The 23847-nt window shown below is 44.6% G+C and overlaps 1 protein-coding gene across 1 annotated transcript in view; it reads left to right on the top strand.

Moving 5' to 3' along the window:
* LOC144673272 (uncharacterized) overlaps positions 1-22523 on the top strand; it is a 74222-nt gene extending 51699 nt beyond the window's left edge. Inside the window, 3 exon segments of the mRNA XM_078535188.1 lie at positions 7120-7896; positions 21714-21896; positions 21979-22523. Coding sequence (XP_078391314.1) covers positions 7120-7896; positions 21714-21896; positions 21979-22447 — 1429 coding nt within the window. The 3' untranslated portion in view covers positions 22448-22523.
* The last annotated feature ends 1324 nt before the right edge of the window (positions 22524-23847 follow it).

The following is a 23847-nucleotide window of genomic DNA, read 5'->3' as shown; positions in this document are numbered from 1 at the left end:
AACAGGAAATGGAATTCAGAGGCTGGAGGATCAATGGAGAAGCAGCTTCTGCGTAAAATTACAGGGCTTGACAGCTGGAACCTGAGTTGACAAGTTAAATGGGTCTGTGTGAATACCGATAAACAAATTATCTTTTAAAAATTTATTCCAGATTTCTTTCATTAAAAAACAGCTTAACTGTTGTTGGTATTTTGTTTTTCTGGTATCAGACTCTTCATCACCAGTTGGATCAGGTGTTTAAAGGTAATTCCTTTAAAGGTGATTCACCTTTCCATATTGCTGTTAATTAAAGATTTGGGGATTCATTTGTCCCTCATTATGCATCCATATGTGATATTTAGAGGGATAATTTCTCACCTTTCTACATGTTTAATCGTTAAATAAGCATCCTTTCCATAATTAGTGATCCACATTCCGTATTGGGGAGATGCATGATGTTTTCAGCCTTTAAAATTCTTGTCCGTTTGTTTAATTCTCTCCATGACCACACCCCTCCCTATCTCTGTGACCTCCTGGAGACTCCAACTCTCTTAATAAGCAACAACTAGATCCAGTGTCGGAAGGATTGGTGAATAGTCAGCTCAGGTTTAAGTTAACATTGAAAAGAGCACGAGTGGATATGAGACATTATTCTAGACATGATCTGGAATACACTGCCTGAAATGATGGCGGAAATAAATTCAATAGTAACTTTCATAAAGTGATAAATTCTTGAACTGGAAAAAATTGCACATCAGCAGACAAAAGGCAGACAAGTGGAGCCAGAATGGGTATGATGAGCTGAATGACCTCTGCCTGAATCGTATCATTTTCTGATTTTCTGAACTCATTGTTCCTCTAGTTCTGGTTTCTTACTCATAAAAAACCTACTCACTGATTCTCAGTTTCAGTTCCACCAGGGCCACAGTGCTCCAGATCTTATTACAGCCCTTGGTACAAACATGGACAAAAGAGCTGAATTCCAGAGGTGAGGTGAGGGTGACTGCCTCTAACATTATAGCATCATTTGACTGAGTGAGGCATCAAGAACCACAGTAAAATTGAACTCAGTTGGAATCAGTGTGGAAAACTCTGCTTGGAAATATATATAGCACAAAGAAAGATGATTATGGTTGTTGGAGGCCAATCATCTCAGTCCCAGAACACTTCTGCAGGAGTTCCTCAGGGTGGTGTCCTAGGTCCAACCATCTTCAGCTGCTTCATCATAACCTTTCTCTTGTCAGAGTTCATTCCTTCACTGTCACTGCACTTACACCACATAGATTGCAGCAGTTCCAGAACTGGATCACGATCACCTTCCAAGGGCAATTAGAGATGGGCAACAAATATTGTCCTTGCCAGTGATGCCCACATCCCATGCACAAATTATAAAAAGGAATTAAGCTATAATTGTCTGTTCTGAATTTCTATCCTGCACTGACTTTTGTAAACACCTTTTAGAGGATATTTGAAAAGTAGGATTTCCCCATCAAGGCTGGAAATTCAACACAGTCAAAGTAGGGTGAGGCCGTGCACTGGCTCCATGCGTGGGAAGGGATTCCCTAATTCATCATCCCTGCTGATGCACCAATGCATTCACACAAGGGAGAGTCCATTTGTCTGTTCCCCATATCGGGAGGGATTTAATTGACTATCCAGACTTTTGAAAGATTGAATTATTTTATTCTGACAGTTGGCTTTGTTTCTGCTGATGTTAATGAACCATATAAGTGGGCCGCTCTTTAATATTGCAAATTGTTGTACATTTTTGTCTTTCCCATCTGAGTGTTTAGCCTCATCTGGTTGGAACTCAGAAAGGACAATATGGGGGAGGATCATATGGCAGGAACAGAACTTCAGCCTGGTCTCAGTCCTTCAGGGTCACACCGAGAGGGACAAACAGCTCTTTGATCTTTCTCATCTCACTTCACTGACAGCAAAACCCAAAGGCGGGTGAATCCTGAGGTGTGTAAGAAATGTGTCCCAGACATTTCTGTACAGTCTAAAGATGGCGAAGGTCAGGCTGTGAGGAGTCCAAGGCCACATAGAAAAATGGATGGAAAAATACAAACTCCCTGTAAATCTAACCCTCTTTTTTCATATAACCATCGTGTTTCAAAGCTCCATGGCACTGAGTAGAAGGCTGTTTTACAACTGTGGTTGAACAACCTGAATCAGGCAGTCTGGAAACGTGCCGTTAAATCAGAGATTGATGTAAAACTGTGCCCTGTTCCTGACTGAAACTGAAATGACAGGATTAAGTCACCAGTTTAAAAATGACTGTGGTGATTATTCTGTGAAGTTTTTAAGGTGCTGTCCTGAGTCCACTACTTTAAGCCAATGTTACCAACAGCTTGTATTGCCATAGCAACTTTAAGTTAAATGTAGTTAAAAATAAATAGTTTAAAGTCTGTTTCAAAATAACACATGGAGGAGTTCACAGGTTCTGTTTAGCTGTTGGGACAATTACAAAATAGTCATTTACCTCTAATTGAAAGGGACTTGCAGCAGTTTCAAGAAATGTCTTATTTTAATGATGTTTACATGTTAGATACGAGGATTTTGTTGCAATTTTCTTCAGCATTAGCTGAATTTGATAATCAATTAACTAATAAATATATCACTTAATCACTTCCTCGTGGCATTGTTCAGTCTACTATTGAATTAAATATTTAATGAACTGTGCTACAAAGTTTTGTTTCTTGGGAATTCTTATCTGCGATTTACTGTAATTCTGCTCCCAAATTTTTAAATTGGAGTTCCAACCAGGTCCATCCTTTTATCAGTCTGAGTAGCTACTCTTAACATCTTCTGTCTGTTTTCTGTTTTGTAACCAACTTGCTCCACAACATTAAGTACAAAGTATTTTTCCTTAGTTCTGATGAAGAGTCATTCGGACTTGAAACATTGACTGTGTTCCTCTCCGCAGATGCTGTCAGACCTGCTGAGTTTTTCCAGGTATTTTTGTTTTTGGTTTGGATTTCCAGCATTTGCAGTTCTTTGCTTTTATTAAGTACAATATACAAGATGACCAAAATCAGGCCATGTGAAGTGAAGGGCCAGGGAGCAGAATGGATGGAAAGATGGCAACAAAACCGAAATCAGAGGGTTAGATTTACAGGGAGTTTGTAGCCATCTTTCCATCCATTCTACTCTATGGCCTGACCTTCAACCAGACCATCAATATAAGGGGAATTAGTACCATCTCTAATACCAGGAGGAAAGTAGAATCTGTAATTATCCAGGAATGTTAACTGTATTTTTCACTATCTCCCGGGGGAGGGAGGGGGTGGTTGGGGGTGGGGGGGGTGTGCTAATCACCCAGGGTGACAGCTCATTGTTAACGCTTTGTCATTGATTCTGTCCCAAATGTTGTTCACCGTAGATTTAAAGTTCAGAGAAAGGGGTGGGACTGGATGGCCAAAACTGCTTGCAGTCCCTGCAGGGTAATGCTTAGTTAAATTTCTAGAACATTGTGGCCCATAACCCAATATCCATCAGGTTGATTGGTGTCAGGCAAAATGTTGTCCGCCTGATCAGATTGGTAGTGTCCCACTGTATGCCTGTGAGTGTGTGCATGTGAGTGCTGTGTAAAACCTGATATCGATACAACCAGTCCCCATTTATTTTGTAATAACATGAAGTGTCTGCTGCTTTCCAGACCCCTTCCTTTCTCCTCAATATTATCCTCATATAGTTCACAAATTCCTGTGTATATCATCCTCCAACATGTCTATGGTCTCCATCGAGAGTTCCATATGTCTTATCAACAGATAACAATGGGATTGGTGCTCATATGATTAGTTCTGACATACTGTCAGTCTGATTTTAAGGCTTTCTGGATTAATACATTGATCCAGATCTTCCCATTTAACACTAATCCATATTCACATTTGAGTTCCAGGTTTTTTTTTACATGACTCTCTAATGTAGAAAATATTTAACCCCTTACAACCCGATTCAGCACACTCCCTCCACACATACTACATAAGATTTCCTTTGATATAATTGTTCCTTTATAGTCTGTGTTCAGAATGATGACAGTATTAACCTTCTCTCTAAGCTTTTTTTTTGCAAAAATATACTTTATTCACACAATATCTTCAACAACATTTCAAACCATTTCAAATTCTTCAAAATCACCATCACAAAAATACAATCTGGTTCAACTTTTACAACGTGTATCACGAAATGCAGCAATACAATAAATGAATATTACAATCATTTGCAGACATTCATTTTGAGCTGTACAGCCTGAGGGGATTTAAACAGTTCCCAGCCCCTCGGTGCACTGTGGCAGAAAGCGACCCTTCCCCATTGCGCCTTTGCGGCGGCTGCCCCAAGCTTTAGTGCGTCCCTCAGCACTTAGTCCTGGACTTTGGAATGTGCCAGTCTGCAACACTCGGTCGGGGACAACTCTTTGCGCTGGAAGACCAACAAGTTTCTGGCAGACTAAAGAGCGTCTTTCACCGAGTTGATGATCCTCCAGCTGCAGCTGATGCTTGTCTCGGTGTGTGTCCCTGGGATCAGCCCGTAGAGCACAGAGTCCTGTGTCACAGAACTGCTTGGGCTGAACCTCAACAGAAACCACTGCATCTCTCTCCAGACCTTCTTTGCAAAGGCACAATCCACCAGGAGGTGAACAATGGTCTCCTCCCCACCACAGCCACCTCGAGGGCAACGTGCCGAGGGGGTGAGACTCCTGGCGTGTAGGAAGGATCTGATGGGGAGGGCCTTTCTCACCACCAGCCAAGCTACGTCTTGGTGCTTGTTGGAAAGTTCTGGCGATGAGGCATTCTGTCAAATGACTTTGACAGTCTGCTCGGGGAACCATCCCACCGGATCCACCCTCTCCTTTTCCCACAGGGCCTCTAAGACATTACGTGCCGACCACTGTCTGATGGACTTGTGGTCAAAGGTATTTCTCTGCATAAATTTTCCCACGAGGGACAGGTGGTACGGCACAGTCCAACTACTTGGAGCGTTCCGCGGCAGCGTGGCCAGACCCATCCTTCGCAACACCGGGGACAGGTAGAGCCTCAGCATGTAGTGACACTTGGTGTTTGCATACTGAGGGTCTACGCACCGCTTGATGCAGCCACACACAAAAGTGGCCATCAGTATGAGGGCGATGTTGGGCACGTTTTTTTCCCCCTTTATCTAGAGACTTGTACATCGTGTCCCTGCGGACACAATCCATTTTCGACCTCCAGATAAAGCGGAAAATGGCTCAGGTGATCGCCACCACGCAGGAGCGTGGAATGGGCCAGACCTGCGCCACGTACAGCAACAGCGAGAGTGCCTCACACCTGATGACCAGGTTCTTACCCGCAATGGAGAGGGAGCGTCGCTCCCACATGCCAAGTTTCCTTTTCACCATAGACACTCGCTCCTTCCAGTTTCTAACACATTCCCTGGTCCCTCTGAACCATATCCCCAGCACCTTCAGGCCGTCAGCCCTGACAGTGAAGGGGACAAAGGACCAGTCAGCCCAGTTCCCAAAGAACATGGTCTCGCTCTTCCCACGATTTACCTTGGCTCCCGAGGCCAGTTCGAACTGGTCACAGATGTGGATCAGTCTGCGCACCGACAGCGGATCCGAGCAGAAGACGGCGACATCGTCCATGTACAGGGAGGCTTTGATCTGAGTGCCTCCACTGCCTGGGATCATCACTCCTCTTATGTCCAGATCCTCCCTTCTCTCTAACCTGTCCTAATTCTTCTGCCGGTTCATTTATTGAAACCAGGGGCTCTCCTTGTTCCAATGGTGACATTCCCTGTCTGCCCAGTTATTCCTTGAAGTCAGACTTGAATTGCTTGTGCATTGCTTCATCATGTTCCCACATTTCACTAAGAACTGTTGAAATATTTGCTCCACACCCACAGGGTTTTATCTGTTTAAAGCCAAAAACAGAAAGGTCCAGTTTTCTCCTGGAGTTTGAGACAAATCAGTTTTCAAAATGATGCAGAGTTTCAGCCAATGAGGGAGATCCGGGCTCAGCCCCGCCTCTCGTTCATTCCGATTGATTGGAGGACCAGCCGATCACGCTCGGGCCTCCAGTTCCTATTGATGCAAAACAGCTGTGAATCAACCAGGCATCTTGAGCTGGAGCATGCGCAGTGCCAATGGACACCAGCACGCAGGCGCAGTGTCGGGAAGTCTGGAGCATGCGCAATGCGATTGATGGCCTTGCGGGAAGAGGCGCCTGATTGTCCCGGAGAAGCGGGGTCAGAGCGAGGCGGTGGGTGGGAGGATTTGGAAACACTTTGTGGATCCGCAAACCCTGAGGAATCATTGTCAGCTCCTGGTTTGCAGCTGCGGGGCTTCTCCCTCCCGGGAACAGGCCCAGGTTAACGGCCGCCATCCTGGGGCAGCGAGTGGAGGATGGTTCACATCAGAGGATGGGGGAGGGGGGACAAGAAATAAGAGGTTACACTTTGGGCTCCAGTCAATCAGGATCTGATCTGTGGGAAGGAAGGAAACCCTGGGAGGTGGGCGGGGAGGATTCAGAAACACCCGCTGGAGGCCCCAAACCCCCAATAAGACTCATTGATTTTATTGTCAGTCTGCAGACAGGAGCTGGAGAACTGAACCCAGGCAGAGGAGAGGGAGGGAGAAAACTGGGAGTGGAGGAAAGAAATGGTGAGATGGGTTTGGATTTCAGCCCAGGGGGGAGGGAGAGTGTGTGGGACGGGGATTTACAGCTTTGGGGGAACAAGAGAGGAAAATATGTTCCATTGAAAGTAGAATTGTCTTTTCTGAATTTCTATCCTGGACTGACAGTGATGACTTTTGCAAACTCCTTTTACAGGTTAGATGAGGGTTTGCAGATGGGAAACTTGAACCAATCATCACGTCAAGATCTGACAGAGTCACTCAATTCATTTGAACCTGAGCATCATCGGCCTTCGAATGTGGAATGATAAATATTTGTCTCTTCAGTCGGGGAGGGGGAAGATTTCAAACATTTGTGTGACTAGAAAAGCAGCAAGACACACACACCCAAGTGAGAGCGTTCCAGTGCACTGACTGTGGAAAGATCTTTAACCGGTTACGCAGCCTGAGAAAGCATCACATTGTAGTGGGGAGAAACCATAAACGTGTTCTTTGTGTGGATGAGACTTCAACTGATCATCCAGCCTCGAGAAACACAAGGACACCGGCACAATGGGGAAACCGTGGAAATGTGGGGACTGTGGGAAGGGATTCAAATGCCCATCCACGCTAGAAACTCATCGACGCAGTCACACAGGGGAGAGACCATTCACCTGCTCTGTGTGTGGGAAGGGATTCACAGAATTATCCAGTCTCCAGTCACACCAACTCATTCACACTCAGGAGAAGCCATTCAGCTGCACTTTCTGTGGAAAGAGCTTCAGGCAGTCAGGCACTCTCATTACACACCGGCGAGTTCACACAAGGGAAAGGCCGTTCACCTGCTCTGTGTGTGGGAAGGGATTCACTAAGTCATCCAACCTGCTGACACACCAGCGAATTCACAGTGGGGAGAGGCCATTCACCTGCACTGTGTGTAGGGAGGGATTCACTCGGTCATCCCACCTGCTGATACACCAGCGAGTTCACACTGGGGAGAGACCGTTCATCTGCTCCGTGTGTGGAAAAGGATTTACTGATTCATCCTGCCTCCTGTCACACCAACGAACTCACACTGAGGAGAGACCGTTCAGCTGCACTTACTGTGGAAAGAGGTTCAGGAGTTCATCACACCTCATTGCACACCGACGAGTTCACACTGGGGAGAGGCCGTACACCTGCTCCGAGTGTGGGAAGGGATTCACTAAGTCATCAAACCTACTGACACACCAGCGAATTCACACTGGGGAGAGGCCGTTCACCTGCTCCGAGTGTGGGAAGGGATTCATTAATTCATCCAACCTTTTGGCACACCAGCGAGTTCACAAGTGACTGCAGGGACTGGATTATTCAGTTAATCACATCCAGGACTGAATCATTCTGACAGTTCAGCTTTGGTTCTGCTGATGTTAATACTCCCGGTAACTGGGCTTGAGTTTAATATTTGTAACTGTAACTAATTGTGTTCTAGGGGCTGCAATTTTTAAGAACTGCTGTCTGTGACCTTCCCTGTAGTTCAGGAACTTGCATCAGTAGTTAGTTCAGAACAATATTATGAACTTTTTCTTCAATCCTAAATTGATCTTTGGTACGAACTCTACAAATCAGTGACTGAAAGGTTTCACTGATTAACATCTCCAATTAGAAAGTGCTGATTAATCCTTGCTGACAATTCTTACTGACATACATATTACACACAGTGACAACTCCATTATCCACCAGAAAGAAGGGGAATGGGAATTGGTGCAGAATCGAGAGTCCCCAAATATTACCCCTCCCATCTGGTAGAAATCCCTCGAGTGGGAATGCAGACAAGTCCAATCCATGTAATGGGCTGTAGGAAATCACCATCTATTAACCGTAAGAAATCTTAAGTAAGTTGTTGAATATTGTAGAAATAACTCTCTTTCTTATGAAGAAAGACTCCATAGCAGCTTGGTGCTGACAAGCATGGATAGGGCTGTTGTCTGAGGACATGTCTCTAGCACAGGCCCTGAAGCAAGACATTTCTAACCCTGATACCACTGGATCCCATGACCCAGATGTAAAGCAGCTGTCTGTGGTTTTTTTAAATTCAATTCATTCATAGGATGGAGATGTCACTGGCTCAGCCAGCATTTATTGCCCTTGTTCAGAGGGCATTTTAAGAATCAACCACATCACTGTGGATCTGGGGTCACATGTAGGCCAGACCAGATAAGGACAGCAGATTTCCTTCCCTAAAGAACATTAGTGAACTAGATGAGTTTTTTATGACAATGATTTCATGGGCATCAGTTTTTTTTTAATGAATTCAAATTTCACCATCTGCCATGGTGGGATTCAAACCCAGGTCCCCAGTGCATTAATCTGGCTCTCTGGAATACCAGTCCAGTGACAATACCACTACTCCACCGCCTCCCCAATGACTGTGTAAAGGTTAACACAGGCTCTTGAGAGGAAAAAAAAATCTCTTTGACTAGGAAGAAAATTCCATACTGATCCATATTGGCTCCAGTACAACACCCACACTTTGGCTCACACCAGCAAACTGTTGAGAAGAGTCCGCTGCCATCAGCTACAGAGCCCAGCACTTACTCTGCATCATCCATCTGTTTGTTCTCCGGGACAGTAAACTGTTCTCACTCCTTCAGCTTCAAGGGTCTCTTTCTGAAAGGGCTCCAGCCATGAGTCTGTAGCATGTGGGGTGTTTATGACACTATGGCAATGACCTGGAACAAGTTGTTTCAACATTCCCATGGGTCCACGAACAGACCCGTGATAACTCCACAAGCACCGATGAAGAGGAAGACCCTTGCCTGGCCAGAAATCTGGACCATCCAGGAACTTCATGCCAGGAAGGGATGACCCAGTGCATCATCCTAATTGTAACCAACTGGTCCACTATGCCCGTCACTGTCACGATAGGTGCAGTGTGGAGACTGACAGTAACTGTGAGTCCTGCTTTCCCCCTCCCCCTGCACAGGAGAGTCCTGATCCTGTTGATCAGTGGCTGGAAAGAATGGAGGCAGTGATAGAGATTAGGTGAATTAGTAACAGAGTTTTGCTGGCTGTCATAGTGTATCAGGTACCCCAGGCACATATCTCCAGACTCCCAGTGACTTTAGCAGGGCTCCCACAGAGTTGTTTCCCCTCTCTGACATGATAGTGGGAGATCGGTATTCTGCATTATCGGTATTGATAATGAAGGCCATCAATAATCCACGATCTTCCCCCCGACCCCATGAAAGGTGTGCCCCAAGTTTTATCAGGCTTTGCAGAGGAGCACGAACCCGTCACCTCTGGTGATCCTGAGGTCCAGGCAGTTCTCGAATCTGTGCCAGGTGCATTCACATGGTTGTGGAGACATGACCAAACTGGAAGATATTAGCAGACTGATACATCCTCCCATGAAGAAGTGTCCTTACCCTGCTGAGAGTATACCATACATTCGAAACACCGTCCAGTCATTGTTAATGCAGGGCATTGCTCGCAAATCTCAAAGATTCAAAAATTCTTTCAAGAAAGAACTAAAAAATTTGGAACCATTTGGCATTTAAGCGAAAATGCCACCAACTTAGGTGCTGAGAGAAGTGAAACGTTATAATTACTCAGTGAAAGTAAATCTTTAAGTACGAATTACAATGCACTTGTACAATTGTAACAGGCATTGAAAGGTTTGCTTCATGGAAGAAACACTTTAGGTTTCAAGTTATGTTTCAGAGTTGAAACATAACCAGTGGGAAGCTCCACCTCCTTTAACTCTTGTTGGTCTAAGAAGGTTGAATCTTTTGTTTAACAGTAAAAGCTAACTTTTTAAATTTTATTTTTCCTCAGTTCTAACACAGTCATTTGGAAAAATACTTGAAGAGAGAATCAAACAAAATAATAAAATTTGGGCAAAGATAAAAAAATTTAAACAAATGATTAGAAAAATAAGTTTAAAATGGTAGTTTCATTCATCGTTGATCTGAAGAAGTTATGTAACGTTTCCACAATTGTGCACATTTGAGAATGTTTGCTCTGTGCTTTTGCAAACATGCAGAAAAGTTAACCCTTTCCAATGACATGATGTTTTGAACTAAAAATTTGGCTTTATCCCATGTGTTATCTTTAAAGACAAAGTACTTGAGAATGGGAGTTATCTCCAAACTGATTGCAAGTACCTAGACTTCTTTCTCTGATCCAATTACACCATATTATGAGAATATTAAATTGGATGGCAAAGTTCCTCCATGGCTCATGAATGAGATAGAATGGTAATTAATGCGATGCCCCACTGAGAATAAAAGATAGAGTAAGTTATACCACCAAATGGGAATTGGAATAACCCCCTCTCCCTACCTCGGGTACACTTCAATAGAATAGATCAATCTGGTAGCCATGTACATTCTAGTGAAACTCAGAGAAGTTTCGATGGGATGAGTAAATTGATAGCTTTCTTTGTTTGTATCCTTGCCTCTGAACTCTTAAGAAAACTGCATTTGATAGTCTGGCCACTACCCAAGGCATCAGAACCATAAGCAAAGATCTTCAGTCAGATGCCCTGTTTGATCTTTCAATAAGATCACATGAAAGTTCAAGAGTGGTTTGTATCAGAAGGAGCATATGTGGCATGATACTAGCATACCGATGTGAGTGTGCAGGTGTGATTTGTAACGTTTGAAAAAATTCCGAGGAGACTGCGACCTCCAGCCTTGGAGATCAGCATCCCCCTGATCCAGGACCAGTAAACCATTCCGAGGAGACTGTCACCTCCAGCCCCGGAGATCAGCATCCCCCTGATCCAGGACCAGTAAACCATTCCGAGGAGACTGCGACCTCCAGCCACGGAGATCAGCATCCCCCTGATCCGAGACCAGTAAACCATTCCGAGGAGACTGCCACCTCCAGCCACGGAGATCAGCATCCCCCTGATCCAGGACCAGTAAACCATTCCAAGGAGACTGTCACCTCCAGCCATGGAGATCAGCATCCCCCTGATCCAGGACCAGTAAACCATTCCGAGGAGACTGCGACCTCCAGCCACGGAGATCAGCATCCCCCTGATCCGAGACCAGTAAACCATTCCGAGGAGACTGTCACCTCCAGCCATGGAGATCAGGTTCCCCCCCTGCATATCCCCATCCATTTGTTCACACCGGGACCAGTAAACCATTCTCACCTGTTACGGGTTGTATGTTCTTTCTGCCTATTTAACTGATGTATCATATCTAAATTGTTGCTTCTTAATAAAATGCTTTAAGATCACCTAGTACTTCGACCCACTTTTTGGGTAATCTGTGACTCCCACAGTAAAATCTTACACTCGTCCATGAGAGTAACCGAAGGTATGAGGACTGAAATAACCTGGCTAATGATGAAGTGTTAGTTGTGGCTCAGTGATTGTATTCTTATATCTGAGTCAGGTGGTTGTGGGTTCAAATCCACATCCAGAAACATGAGCATAAAATCCAGGTTGATATTTTGATGCAGTACTGAGGGAGCACTGCACTGTCAGAGGTCCCATCTTCCAGATGAGACATTCATCTATGGCCCCATCTGCCCTCTCAGTTGGTGTAAAAATTCCAATAGTGTTATTCCAAAGAGCAGGGGAGTTCTCCCTGTTGTACTGCTTCATATTTATCCCTCAACAAACATCATTGAACAGATTACCTGGTCAAAGTCACATTTCTATTAGTGGAAAATGGCTGTGCATAAATTGGCGACTGCACTTTCTCCATTACAGCAGTGACTACGCTTCAAAAGAACTTAATTGGCTGTAAAGCACTTTGGGACATCCTGATGTTGTGAAAGGTGCTATTTCAATACAAGTTTCCATTAACAAAGGAGAAAAGGCCCAAAAATGAAACAGACGGTAACAGGATATCAGTCAGTCTCCTCTTAGAGAAATCAAGGACTCGAACACTGTGTTTGACACAAAGCTGATTTATTTAACCTATATCCAGAATATTAAACTCGAACCTAGTTACAGAGATTATTAACATCAACTGAAACAAACTCCAGCTGTCAGAATGAACATGGTAACAGCTTAACACAGAATAACAGCAGAATCCAACTCCTGCAGTCACTTATGAACTTGCTGGTGTCTCAGCAGGTACGATGAACAAGTGAATCCCTTCCCACAGACGGAGCAGGTGAACGGTCTCCCCCTGGTGTGACTGTGTCGATGAATTTCCAGCACGGACGGGGATCTGAAGCCCTTCCCACAGTTGCCACATTTCCACGGTTTCTCAATGGTGCCAGTGTCCTCGTGTCTCTCCAGGCTGAATGATCAATGGAAGCCTCGTCCACACACAGAACACGTGCACGTTTTCTCCCCGCTGTGAATGGTGTGATTTTTTTTTCAGGCAGTGTAGCTGGTTAAAGCTCTTTCCACGGTCCGTGCACTTGGACACTCTCACTCGGATGTGTGTGTGTCTCGGTACTTTTCCATTCACGCTGATGGTTGAAATCTTTTCCGAAAGACAGAACAGACAAACATTTCTCCTTCCACATTCAATGGCCAATGATATTCAGGTCCTGATGAACCGAGTGACTGTCAGATCTTGACATGATGTTTGATTTGATATTTTCCTCTGCAAATCCTCCCATTCTAATATCCTGTAAAAGGAGTTTACAAAAGTCATCACTGTCAGTGCAGGATAGAAATTCAGAACAGATTATTCTAGTTTCTATGGAACATTTTTTCCTCTTCCTTGTTTCCTCCTAGCATGTTGCCCAATCAAACTAAAAGAAACCAAAATCAGCAACAAAGTCCCAACAAAAGCAAAGGGAACTTTCCCAGCTAAACCAGAATGTTGTTTCCAGTGTCTGAGACACTCTGTACCCTGAAGTGCCCACCAGTTGTGGAATGTACCAAGTATACCAGTGGACACTGTTCCCTCTCCAGGGCCACCTGGGCACAGACAAGACCATGGAAAATAGGTTGGTGGCCAGAGTGATTCCCCCCACCACCCTCCCCATGGGACTCACCCATCCTGGATCTACAAATGACTGTTTTAACCAGGTCCAGGACATCACGCTCAGTACAAGCATGAGATACTCGATATTAGAGAGTGTAAGGTCATACTTTGTGAAACTGGCCACAAAACTCTGTTAAGATGGCTGCAACTTAACATGTGACTACGGACATTAAACTGTGAACAGCGTTCGATTCCGTGGCCAATATTTAGTTAAACATGGAGCTGAATAAGGGAACTTCATAGGCACCTGTGAAGTTTAAACATCTCACTGTGCAAGGATGAACAAGCATGTGGGGAATATGAAGTCTCTATACTGTCGGTCTCAGGGTGCCATATCTAATAAAGGATGATATTTGAGCTCAAGGATGGGCAGAGATAAGAGTGAATGACCATTATCAACTTCTTTTGTTTCATGGTGGTCTGGACCCCAGAAGTGTTAACCCTGCAGTCTTGTGACTGGAATTGACTGTCAGTGACTGCAGTATAATACAACCTCAACAAAGCAAATCTGTGTCTGAAAGACATCTGAAGCACCAGGAAACATCTGAAACAACTGAACCATCATAGCTGAAAGTCTACCAATGCAGCCAAAGTACTGTACTTGTTCCAGCTTCCAAGCCTACCTGAGAACCAATCTCCTGGCTGTTCATTGACAAAAGGATGCACAGTTTGATGAGAATTATTTGCTTCTAAAAGACCTTCACTCCAACTAAAGGAACAGCTCAGCCAAGAAGACAACAGGCCCGTACTGATATAAAGACTGAGTTATAAATTCCATTTATATAATTACGGCTTTAACTTCATCTGTATCTAACTTCTGTGTGTGAGATACTGTGGGTGAGAAGAGTGTTTGAGATGTTGCATTTAAACATCCAGGGCAAGAGTGTGACAATAAATAACCTGTTTTACTTTTAAAAATCACCAGAAAGCCTACTGCTGGAATTTATTTTAAATTAAGAAAAAATCACTCAGAAGATAAGGAAATGACACACAAACATCCTGATTATGGACTGGAAGGGACCACCTAAATTCTGTCTGTAACAATGAGAAGATCCTCTGACTTACCCACCCGCACCCCTCCACACTTGGCAGTCAAAGATTAGGAGCCTGGGGCTGAAGTGTAACCAAAAGTTGTGTAACTCATTCCAGTAACAATACGGGGACTGCAGCCCTGCACTATATACGTGCCCCTTTAAACAAAACAGCACTAGGACCCGGTTGGGAACACAAATCCTGAAACCCCGCCCACTTTGTTACATCACCAATATGGCCGCACATTCACCCGCCCCCTTGAATCAAGATGGCAGCCGTTAACCTGGGCTTGTTCTCTGGAAATAGACTAAAAGCTGCAAACGCGGGAGCTGCAGGTCCGTATTCCAGATTTGAGGGCTTCACCAGGCGTTTAAAAACCTTCCCTGTCCACCCGCCGACTCCACCGCTGCCTCTGCATTTCCCTTTTCTTACCGGCTCCAGATGAGACAAAGAAGCATCTCGCCCAATCGCCATCCCTCGTGTTGGGCATGCACCCGACACTGCGCCTGCGCACTACTCTCTTGAGGCGTGGATAGGGAACATTCACTACCGCTCGGAATGCTGGGTATAGAACCCGCCATCAAAAATCAAATAAGCGAATAGTCATTTTTCGCTGTGATGTCGAGATTGGGGCAGGGTATCGCAATGAATAACATTCGGATCAAATCCTACTGCATTTCTGTCTCTGGCCACCGCATCTTTCCATCTGGTCTTAGACCTTCCCCTTCTTCCTGACAGTCCCATGTCCATTACTCACCTCACCACATTTCCTCTCTCTCTCCACAAATGAAGACCAGACCATTTCAATCTCTTCTCAGCTACTTCCATTGATGTTTCCACAATCTTCACTGACCCCCTGATGTACTGGTTCCTGATTGTATCCTTTCTTGTCACTCCACACATCCATCTCAGTATCTCTATCACATTAGTATCCAGGCATTGTTCTTCTCTTCTTGAGATTGCCCAAGTTTCTGCTCTGTATAACAAGGCCGGTCTCACAACTGCCCTGTAGATTCTTCTTTTTCAATTTCAGTGACAATTTTCTATCAAATCACACTGCACTGCACTTCTTCCAATTACTCCAACCAGAGCTAATCCATTTCCTAGTTTCCATACTTCCATCTCCTGCCATCACTGACCCCAGGTACTTGAAGCTATTCACATTCTCCAAGCCTTTGCCTCTAATCTTACACCATCACTCTGATTCTCTTCCCTGGACTCGAACTGACAGTCCATAGATAAAAGCAAAATACTTCGGATGTTGGAAATCTGAAACAAAAACAGAAAATGCTGGAAAAACACAGCAAGTCTAGCAGCATCTGTGGAGAGAGAATCAGAGTTAATGTTTCAAATCCGAATGACCCTTCTTCAGAGCTTTTCTGACAGACCATAGATTGGGTCTTTGGTTCACTAATGTCCTTTAGGAAAGAAATCTGCTGTCCTTACCCAGTTTGGCCTACATGTGACTCCAGTCCCACAGCAATGTGGTTGACTCTTAACTGCCCTCTGCAATGACCGAGCAAGTCAGTCAGTTCAAAGGCAATTAGAGATGGGCAACAAATGCTGGTCTTGTCAGCGACTCCCACATCCCATGAAAGAATAAAAACAAAACTAATCTTTATACCTGTGTCTTCCAGTGCATTTCTCCAGTTTCCCAGATATTGATACAAACATATGAATTAGGGGCAGGAGTAGGCCACTTAGCCCATCGAGCCTGCTCCGCCATTCAATAAGATTATGGCTGATCTGAATGTAACCTTACCTCCACATTCCCACCTACAACTCCCCGCCCCCCAAGATAACCTGTCACCCACTTGTTAATCAAGAATATATCTAACTCTACCTTAAACATATTCAAAGACTCTGCTTCCACTGCATTTAGAGGAAGAGAGTTCCAAAGATTCACTACCCTCTAAGAGAAAAAAATTCTCCTCATCTCTGACTTAAATGAGCGACCCCTTCTTTTTAGACAGTGGCCCCTAGTTTTGATTCTCTCATAGGAGAAAACATGCTTCCACATCCATCGTGTCAACACCCCTCAGGATCCTGTATGTTTCAATCAAGTCACCTCTTACTCTTTTAAACTCCATCGGATACAAGGTCACTCTGTCCAATCTTTCCTTATAAGATGACCTGCCCATTCCTGGTATTAGTCCAGTAAACCTCCTCTGTCCTGCTTCCATTTACATCTTTCCTTAAAAAGGAGACCAATACTACACACAGTACTCAAGACGTAGTATCACCAGTGCCCTGTATAATTCGACAATAACCTCCCTACTTTTGTATTCAATTCCCCACGCAATAAACAATAACATTCTATTAGCTTTCTTAATTGCTTGCTGTACCTGCTTATTAACCTTTTGAGATTCATGCACTGGGACACCCAGATCTCTCTGCATCTCAGAGCTCTGCAATCTCTCATCATTTAGATAATATGCTGTTTTACTCTTCCTGCCAAAAGGGACAATTTCACATTTTCCCACATTATATTGCCAGATCGTTTCCCACTCACTTAACCTAACTAAATCCCTTTGTAACCTCCTTATGTCCTCTTCACAACTTATTTTCCTACGTACTCAGTCATGTTCTCATCATCCTCACCACATTGCTCAATGTCATCTGCAAATATAATTGACCATGGCATTTCCTGTTATTCTTGCTCAGTTAGAACATCCGCGGCCATCAGGAAGAGGAAGGGGTTCAGTGTCCATCCTTGATGCAATTCAACTTTGACATTGAAACTCTCTCTCTCCCTCCATACTGCTTCTTACTCTTGGCTTGGCACTCCTTGGACATGTCCTGTAATAGTCGTACATGCTCCTCAGGGACTCCATGAATTCTAACACATCTCAAGACTTCCTCCCTGGGCACCCGGTCATAAGTCTTCTGTAGATCAATGAATACAGTCCTCATGTTGCATTGACCTTCCAGATATTTTTCCATCCCTTGTCTTAAAACAAAAATAGCATTGGGATATGTTTCTACTGATGTTAAGAAGCTCTAGCCCAGTTATATATGTTAATATTCTGGATAAAAGTCAAATAAATCAACTTGATGTTAACAGAGTGATGAGTCATTTAAATATCCCTAATACAAGTTTGTTCCTTTTGAAATGTTCTCTCTCTCCCCTGTTTTCTCCATCCTCACCTCTGACAACAGAAGAGCTTATGGACTTCTTTGTCTCTAAGATTGGGACATTCTGATCAGCTGCCTCTGCTGCTTCCCTCCACTCCATTAGTTCACTGGGCTAAACTTCCTCCAAAGATCTGACCAGCCCCAGCCCTGAACTCACATCTTTCTTTAGTTTCTCTCTTATATCCTCTTATCTTCTCACAAGCTCATCTTGTTCATGAGACCCAGCTTCATCTCTATTTACCCTATCCCCACTGGACTGCTGTCCACCCAGGAGAGTTTTGGAGGAGCGTAAGCTTATGCAGGGTGGAAGTTGGGAGACCAGCCAGGAGGGCAGTGGAATAGTCGAGTCTGGAGGTAACAATGATGTGGATGAGTAGCAAATGGGTTGGCGTGGGATGGAGACAACAGATATAGAGTTGGAAGGAGGCGATCTTCATGATGGAGAGGATATGTCATCGGTAGCTCATCCCTCAGCTCAGAGTCAGATCGGAAACTAAGGTTGCAATGGATCTGGTCCAGCCTCAGAATGTGGCAGGGAGAGGGATGGAGTTGGTAGTGAGGGTAACTGAACTTAGGATGGTGGGTTTTTATAGGCCTGAGTATTAATCCACCTCATGGGCCGCAGCTGTACAGACCTGAGCATTAACCAACCTCTGCCACGTATGATTCCATTACAGTAACAGGCCTTTCAGCCCAACCTCGATCTATAAAAAAAATGCCTGTTCACCAATTGGGCTTTCAATGACACTGTTACAATCCATAATTCTCCACGTGGCCGAATATGTTCCATCAGTGACTGCAGAGCCCAGTGTGATTACTCAGCACTGGGTTGTACTCTGAGCATGTGCAGTACAAGTGATGGATGTGGAACATGATGATCAGGATTTGATAGGAGATGACATTGAATTACAGAGAACATCGAGTCTGGAAACAGACTATTTGAAGCAACTCATTTGTTTTCATGGTTATCTTCAAAGTATCTCACTCCATTCCATCTCCCTCACTTCAGCCTTTCAGCTTTTCTTTCTAATCTCCTTTCTCTCGTGTACTCATCTAGTTTCCTTTGAAAGCAACTAAGTTACTTCACCTCAACTGCTTCCTGTGGTAGTAAATTTCACATTCTAACTACTCTCTGACTAAAGACATTTCTCCTTATTTTCCTGTTGGTCTTATTAGGAACTATCTTGAAGATATGGTCCTGGTTTTTGATCCCCCCCCCCCCTCCCCCATGGAAACATTGGCTCCACTTCTACCCCGTACAACCCATTCATAGTTTAAAGAATCCTCTGGCAGGTCACATCTAAGCCTTCACTTTTCTAAAGAACAAAGCCCTATCCTTTTAATTTTCCCAATAACTGTAACCGCTCAGTGAGGATATCATCCTTAAAAATCCTTTGTGCACAAGCTCCAATGCTTATTTGACTTTTTAATTGTATGGAGACCAGAAATACCTACATGGTCCTAACCAATTTGAACAATATTTAATTATTTCTTAATTTGGTACCCCTGGAAATAAATCCAGGCCTTTTGTGAACATTTTTATTTGATTTGCTGACTTGCAATAACGTTTTTCATTATTCATCTCTTTCTAGAGATTGCATTTCTCTTCTTCACCATTCAGTTTTTTATTCTCTAAGGTCTAGGCAATGTTTGTATTTTTGCTCCCACGGTATATCATTGCTTATTGCACGAATATATGGGCAATGAGCAGGAGTCGGCCATTCATCCCCTCGTTGTTGAAGTTCATTTGCCACTTAACGACCAGTCTGCAGGTGTTCTAATGTCTTCTTGTATTATGTTACATTCTTCCTCAGTGTTAGAAATGCTGTTTGGCATCAGCTGCCAATATTTTCATTGTTCCCAAGTCCCGGTCCGTAGTGTAAATGATGAATAACGGTGTTGGATCATCACTTTGAACCTTCTTCCAATCTGAAATTGCGGGTGGATGTGGTGGTGATTGCATAGATTACATCAGGGAGGAGGGTCCAGACATTCGGGTTTCCACATAATAAAGTGTTTATTTTATGTATTGTGCCTCTCGAACTGACCTTAATTGGGATGCCGAAACATTACATTCTCTGCCCGCATTCAAGCTATCAATGGCGGCTTATTTACCCAGAACAGCCCGCGCTCCAGAAAGTCCCCTATCAATGACTATTGGAGTCCAGTGCGCAGGTGCAGTGTGGGTGTGCGCTCTGAGCATGCTCAGTGTCAGTCATGGTGACAGAGTGAGGAGGAGCGGACGGTTTGGGAGGCGGGAGGAGATTGTGGGCACAGGGTAGGAATGGAAACCGCGGCTGGACTGCGAACTGGATCAACTTCTGGGGTAGGCCTGAGACCCCGAATAAGAGGCCCGAAACCCCGCGTTTACCCCGCGGTGACAGGCCCGAGGACAGCGGGCTCACTGGCCGCCATCTTGCGAGTCGGGGCGGGGCGGATCCGGGAGGCGGGGCTTCCTCCCCAGTGACAGACCCGGGTTATTAAAACAAAAATTGCAGGAAAAACTCGGCAGGTCTGACATCATCTGGGAAGAGAAAGACAGAGTTGACATTTCGAGTCCGTATGACTCTTCTTCAGAATTGAAGAGAAGTAGAAATGTGGTGAAATATATATGTTAAAGGGCGGGGCGGTGGGGGGGGGGGGGGCGGGGCGGCGTGGGACTGGTGAAGCTGGATAGGAGGCCAGTGATAGGTGAAGGCAAAGGAGAATCCGATTACCCGGGCAACAGGCCGCCGCCATCTTGGGAGAGGAAGGCGGGGCTTGTTCAATGAGGGGGCTCTTGGGCGGCCATCTTGGTGAGGTAAGAGGCAGTGGGCGGGGACTCAGGGACCCATTGGCCTGTGCAGCATTGTAAGATGGAATTCACTTCCCCACTTCTCTGGGGAAGTGAAATAAAAACAAAAAACTACTGCGGATGCTGGAAATCCAAAACAAAAACAGAATTACCTGGAAAAACTCAGCAGGTCTGGCAGCATCGGCGGAGAAGAAAAGAGTTGACGTTTCGAGTCCTCATGACCCTTCAACAGAACTCGAAACGTCAACTCTTTTCTTCTCCGCCGAGGCTGCCAGATCTGCTGAGTTTTTCCAGGTAATTCTGTTTTTGTTTTGGATTTCCAGCATCCGCAGTAGTTTTTTGTTTTTATTTCACTTCCCCAGAGATCAGTGAAGGCTGGGTCATTGCACATTTTCAAGGCTGAGTTAGCTGCATTAATTTTTGATCCACAAGGCAGTCATGGGTTATGGGTGCGAGGAGAAATGTGGCGTGAAGGCCAGAATCAAATCAGCCATGATCTCACTGAGCAGGTTTGATGGGCCGAATGGCCTCTGCTGCTGTTATTTCTCACAATCTTATGAAGGTGGGCTGCTTCAGCGAGCGGAGTGCATGTTTGGCCATCTTGTTGGGGAACAGAGAATTGGTGGAACTTCAGCATCCCAGTCATCAGGAGATAAGAGGGGAACGTATGTGAAACAGGGTGTTAAACCTTCGGGGAACCAAGAGAGAAAAAAATGCTTCATAGAAACTAGAATTTTTCACTCTGAATTTCTGGTCTTTCCTGACAGCGCTAACTTTTGTAAACTCCTTTTACAGCATATCAGAAAGGGAGGATTTGAAAATGGAAAGCTCAAACCAAACATCACAGCAAGATCTGACAGAGCCACTTGTTTCATCAGGACCTGAATATTATCCGCCTTTGAGTGTAGCAGGAGAAATGTTTGTCTGTTTACCCGTGGGAAAAGATTTCAAGCATCAGTGTGACTGGAAAAGCACCAAGACACACACACCCATGTAAGCATGTTCCAGTGAATTGACTGTGGAAAGAGTCTTAACCAGTTAAACAACCTGTAAAACATTACCCCATTCACAGTGGAGAGAAACCACACACATATTCTGTATGTGGATGAGGCTTCAACTGATCATCCAATCTGGAGAGACACAAAGGCACCCACACTATGGAGAAACCATGGAAATGTGGGGACTGTGGGGAGGGTTTCAGTTACCCTTCTGAACTGGAAATTCATCGACGCGCTCACACTGGGGAGAGACCATTTACCTGCTCCAATTGTGGGAAGGGATTCACTCAGTCGTCCAGCCTGCTGACACACCAGTATGTTCACACTGATCAGAGACCTTTTGAATGTTCTGACTGTCAGAAGAAATTTAAAAGCAAAAAATATCTTCTCAGACACCAACACATTCACAGTGGGGAGAAGTCATTCACCTGCTCCATGTGGGAAGGGATTCACTGCTACATCTAACCTGCAGAAACACCAGCGAGTCCTCACAAATGAAAGACCTTTTAAATGCCCAGACTGTGGGAAGTGCTTTAAAAGTTCTGGGGAAGTGATATGCCATCAACGTGTTCACACAGACGAGAGACCGTTCAGATGCTCTCACTGTGGGACTGGGTTCAGGCGATCATCTGAACTCACTGTACACCAGCGAGTTCACACTGGGGAGAGGCCGTTCACCTGCTCTGCATGTGGGAAGGGATTTACTCAGTCATACAACCTGCTGAAACACCAGCATATTCACTCTGCTATGAAACCCTTTAAATGTTCTGACTGTGAGGAGAGCTTCAAAAGCAGCAATGATCTGCTGAGACACCAGCAAATTCACACTGTGGAGAGACCGTTCACCTGCTCCGAGTGTGGAAATGGATTCACTGACTTAAAACGTCTACTGAGACACCGGAGAATTCACGAGTGTCTGCAGGAGTTGGATTCTGCTGTTTTTGCTACTGTTAGCCACATCCAGTATTAATCACTGTATTAACCTCTGTATTAATCCTGAGGTGTGTAAGAAATGTGTCCCAGCCACTCTCTTCCATAGTTCAGAGCTCCAGGCATGGAACAGAAGGCTCCTTTATAACTGTATTTGGAGTCAAGAAGAGCAAGTGTGAATGCTGGAAAGTGTAAGATTTTAATCCAGAAGTCACAGATTACCCAAAAAGGGAGCTGTTGAAGTCATTGGTGATTTTTCAGCATTTTATTAAGAGGCAACATTTAGATACGATACATCAGTTAAATATTCAGAAAAGATACACAACCTGTAACAGCTGAGAATGGTTTACCAATCCTGATCTCTGTGGCTGGAGGTGACAGTCTCCTCGGAATGGTTTACTGGTCCCGGATCAGGGAGATGCTGATCTCCATGGCTGGAGGTGACAGTCTCCTCTGGATGGTTTACTGGTCCTGGATTGGATGATCGGACAGATGAAGCTGATCTCTGCAGCTTGATGTGGCAGCCTCTTCTGTTCTCATTCTTCTGGATCTAGTCCAAGTGTTTGGTGTTAATCTGAAGCCAGATCATTATGGATCAGTTTGAAAAAACCTTTACTGTCCAAAATGATGTTCCCTCTCGAGCCTGTTTAAACTTCACTCAGACAGTTGGTTTACATGTGGGTCATCAGATCCAACCTGATCAGGGTTAGAGATCTCTTGTTTCAGGGACATTGATAGAGAGATGTCCTTGGTAGAGATAACAGGCCTGTCCTGTGTTTGTCACCCAGTCAGCTGCTGTGGAAGCTTTCTTCGTAACAGAGAGTACGAGAGCTGTTTCTATTAATATTCAATGAATTTCTTAACATCTCATGAAGATTATTAGATGGTGATATTTTACCAAACAAACTGTTAAATCAGAGATTGGTGTGAAACTGCGACCTGTTCCTGACTGAAAGTGATGTTTCCAGTCTGAAAATTTCCAAGCGTTTGTGTAACATTCTGGAGTCTCCCAATGTAAGGCAGTGACAACAACAACTTGGATTTACCCTTGAACAGATTAAAATGTCCCGAGACCCTTCACAGAGAATCAAAAGCTGGGTCGAAAAGGTACGAAGGAGACAGGTTTAGTGAGGGAATTCAAGCCCCGAGGACCTCAGCAGGGTGAAAGCGCCTCTGCCAATAGTGGAGTGATGTAGGTGTGGGGAGCTGAAGGGGTCAGAATTTTATTATTGTTCTTTCATGGGATGTGGGGGGTCACTGGAAAGGCCAGTATTTGTTGCCCATTCCTTGTTGCCCTTGAACTGATGGGTTGCTCAGCACAAGAGTCAACTACATTGTTGTGGGAGTTTGGAGGCACATGTAGGCCAGACCAGGTAAGGATGGTAGATTTCCTTCCCTAAAGGGCATCAGTGAACCAGATGGATTTTTACAACTATCGAT

This window comes from Cetorhinus maximus, unplaced genomic scaffold, assembly GCF_964194155.1.
Source record: "Cetorhinus maximus unplaced genomic scaffold, sCetMax3.hap1.1 HAP1_SCAFFOLD_323, whole genome shotgun sequence".
Lineage (NCBI taxonomy): Eukaryota > Metazoa > Chordata > Chondrichthyes > Lamniformes > Cetorhinidae > Cetorhinus > Cetorhinus maximus.
Note: the sequence above shows the minus strand (reverse complement) of the source record. Positions and strands in the feature narration are given on the sequence as shown.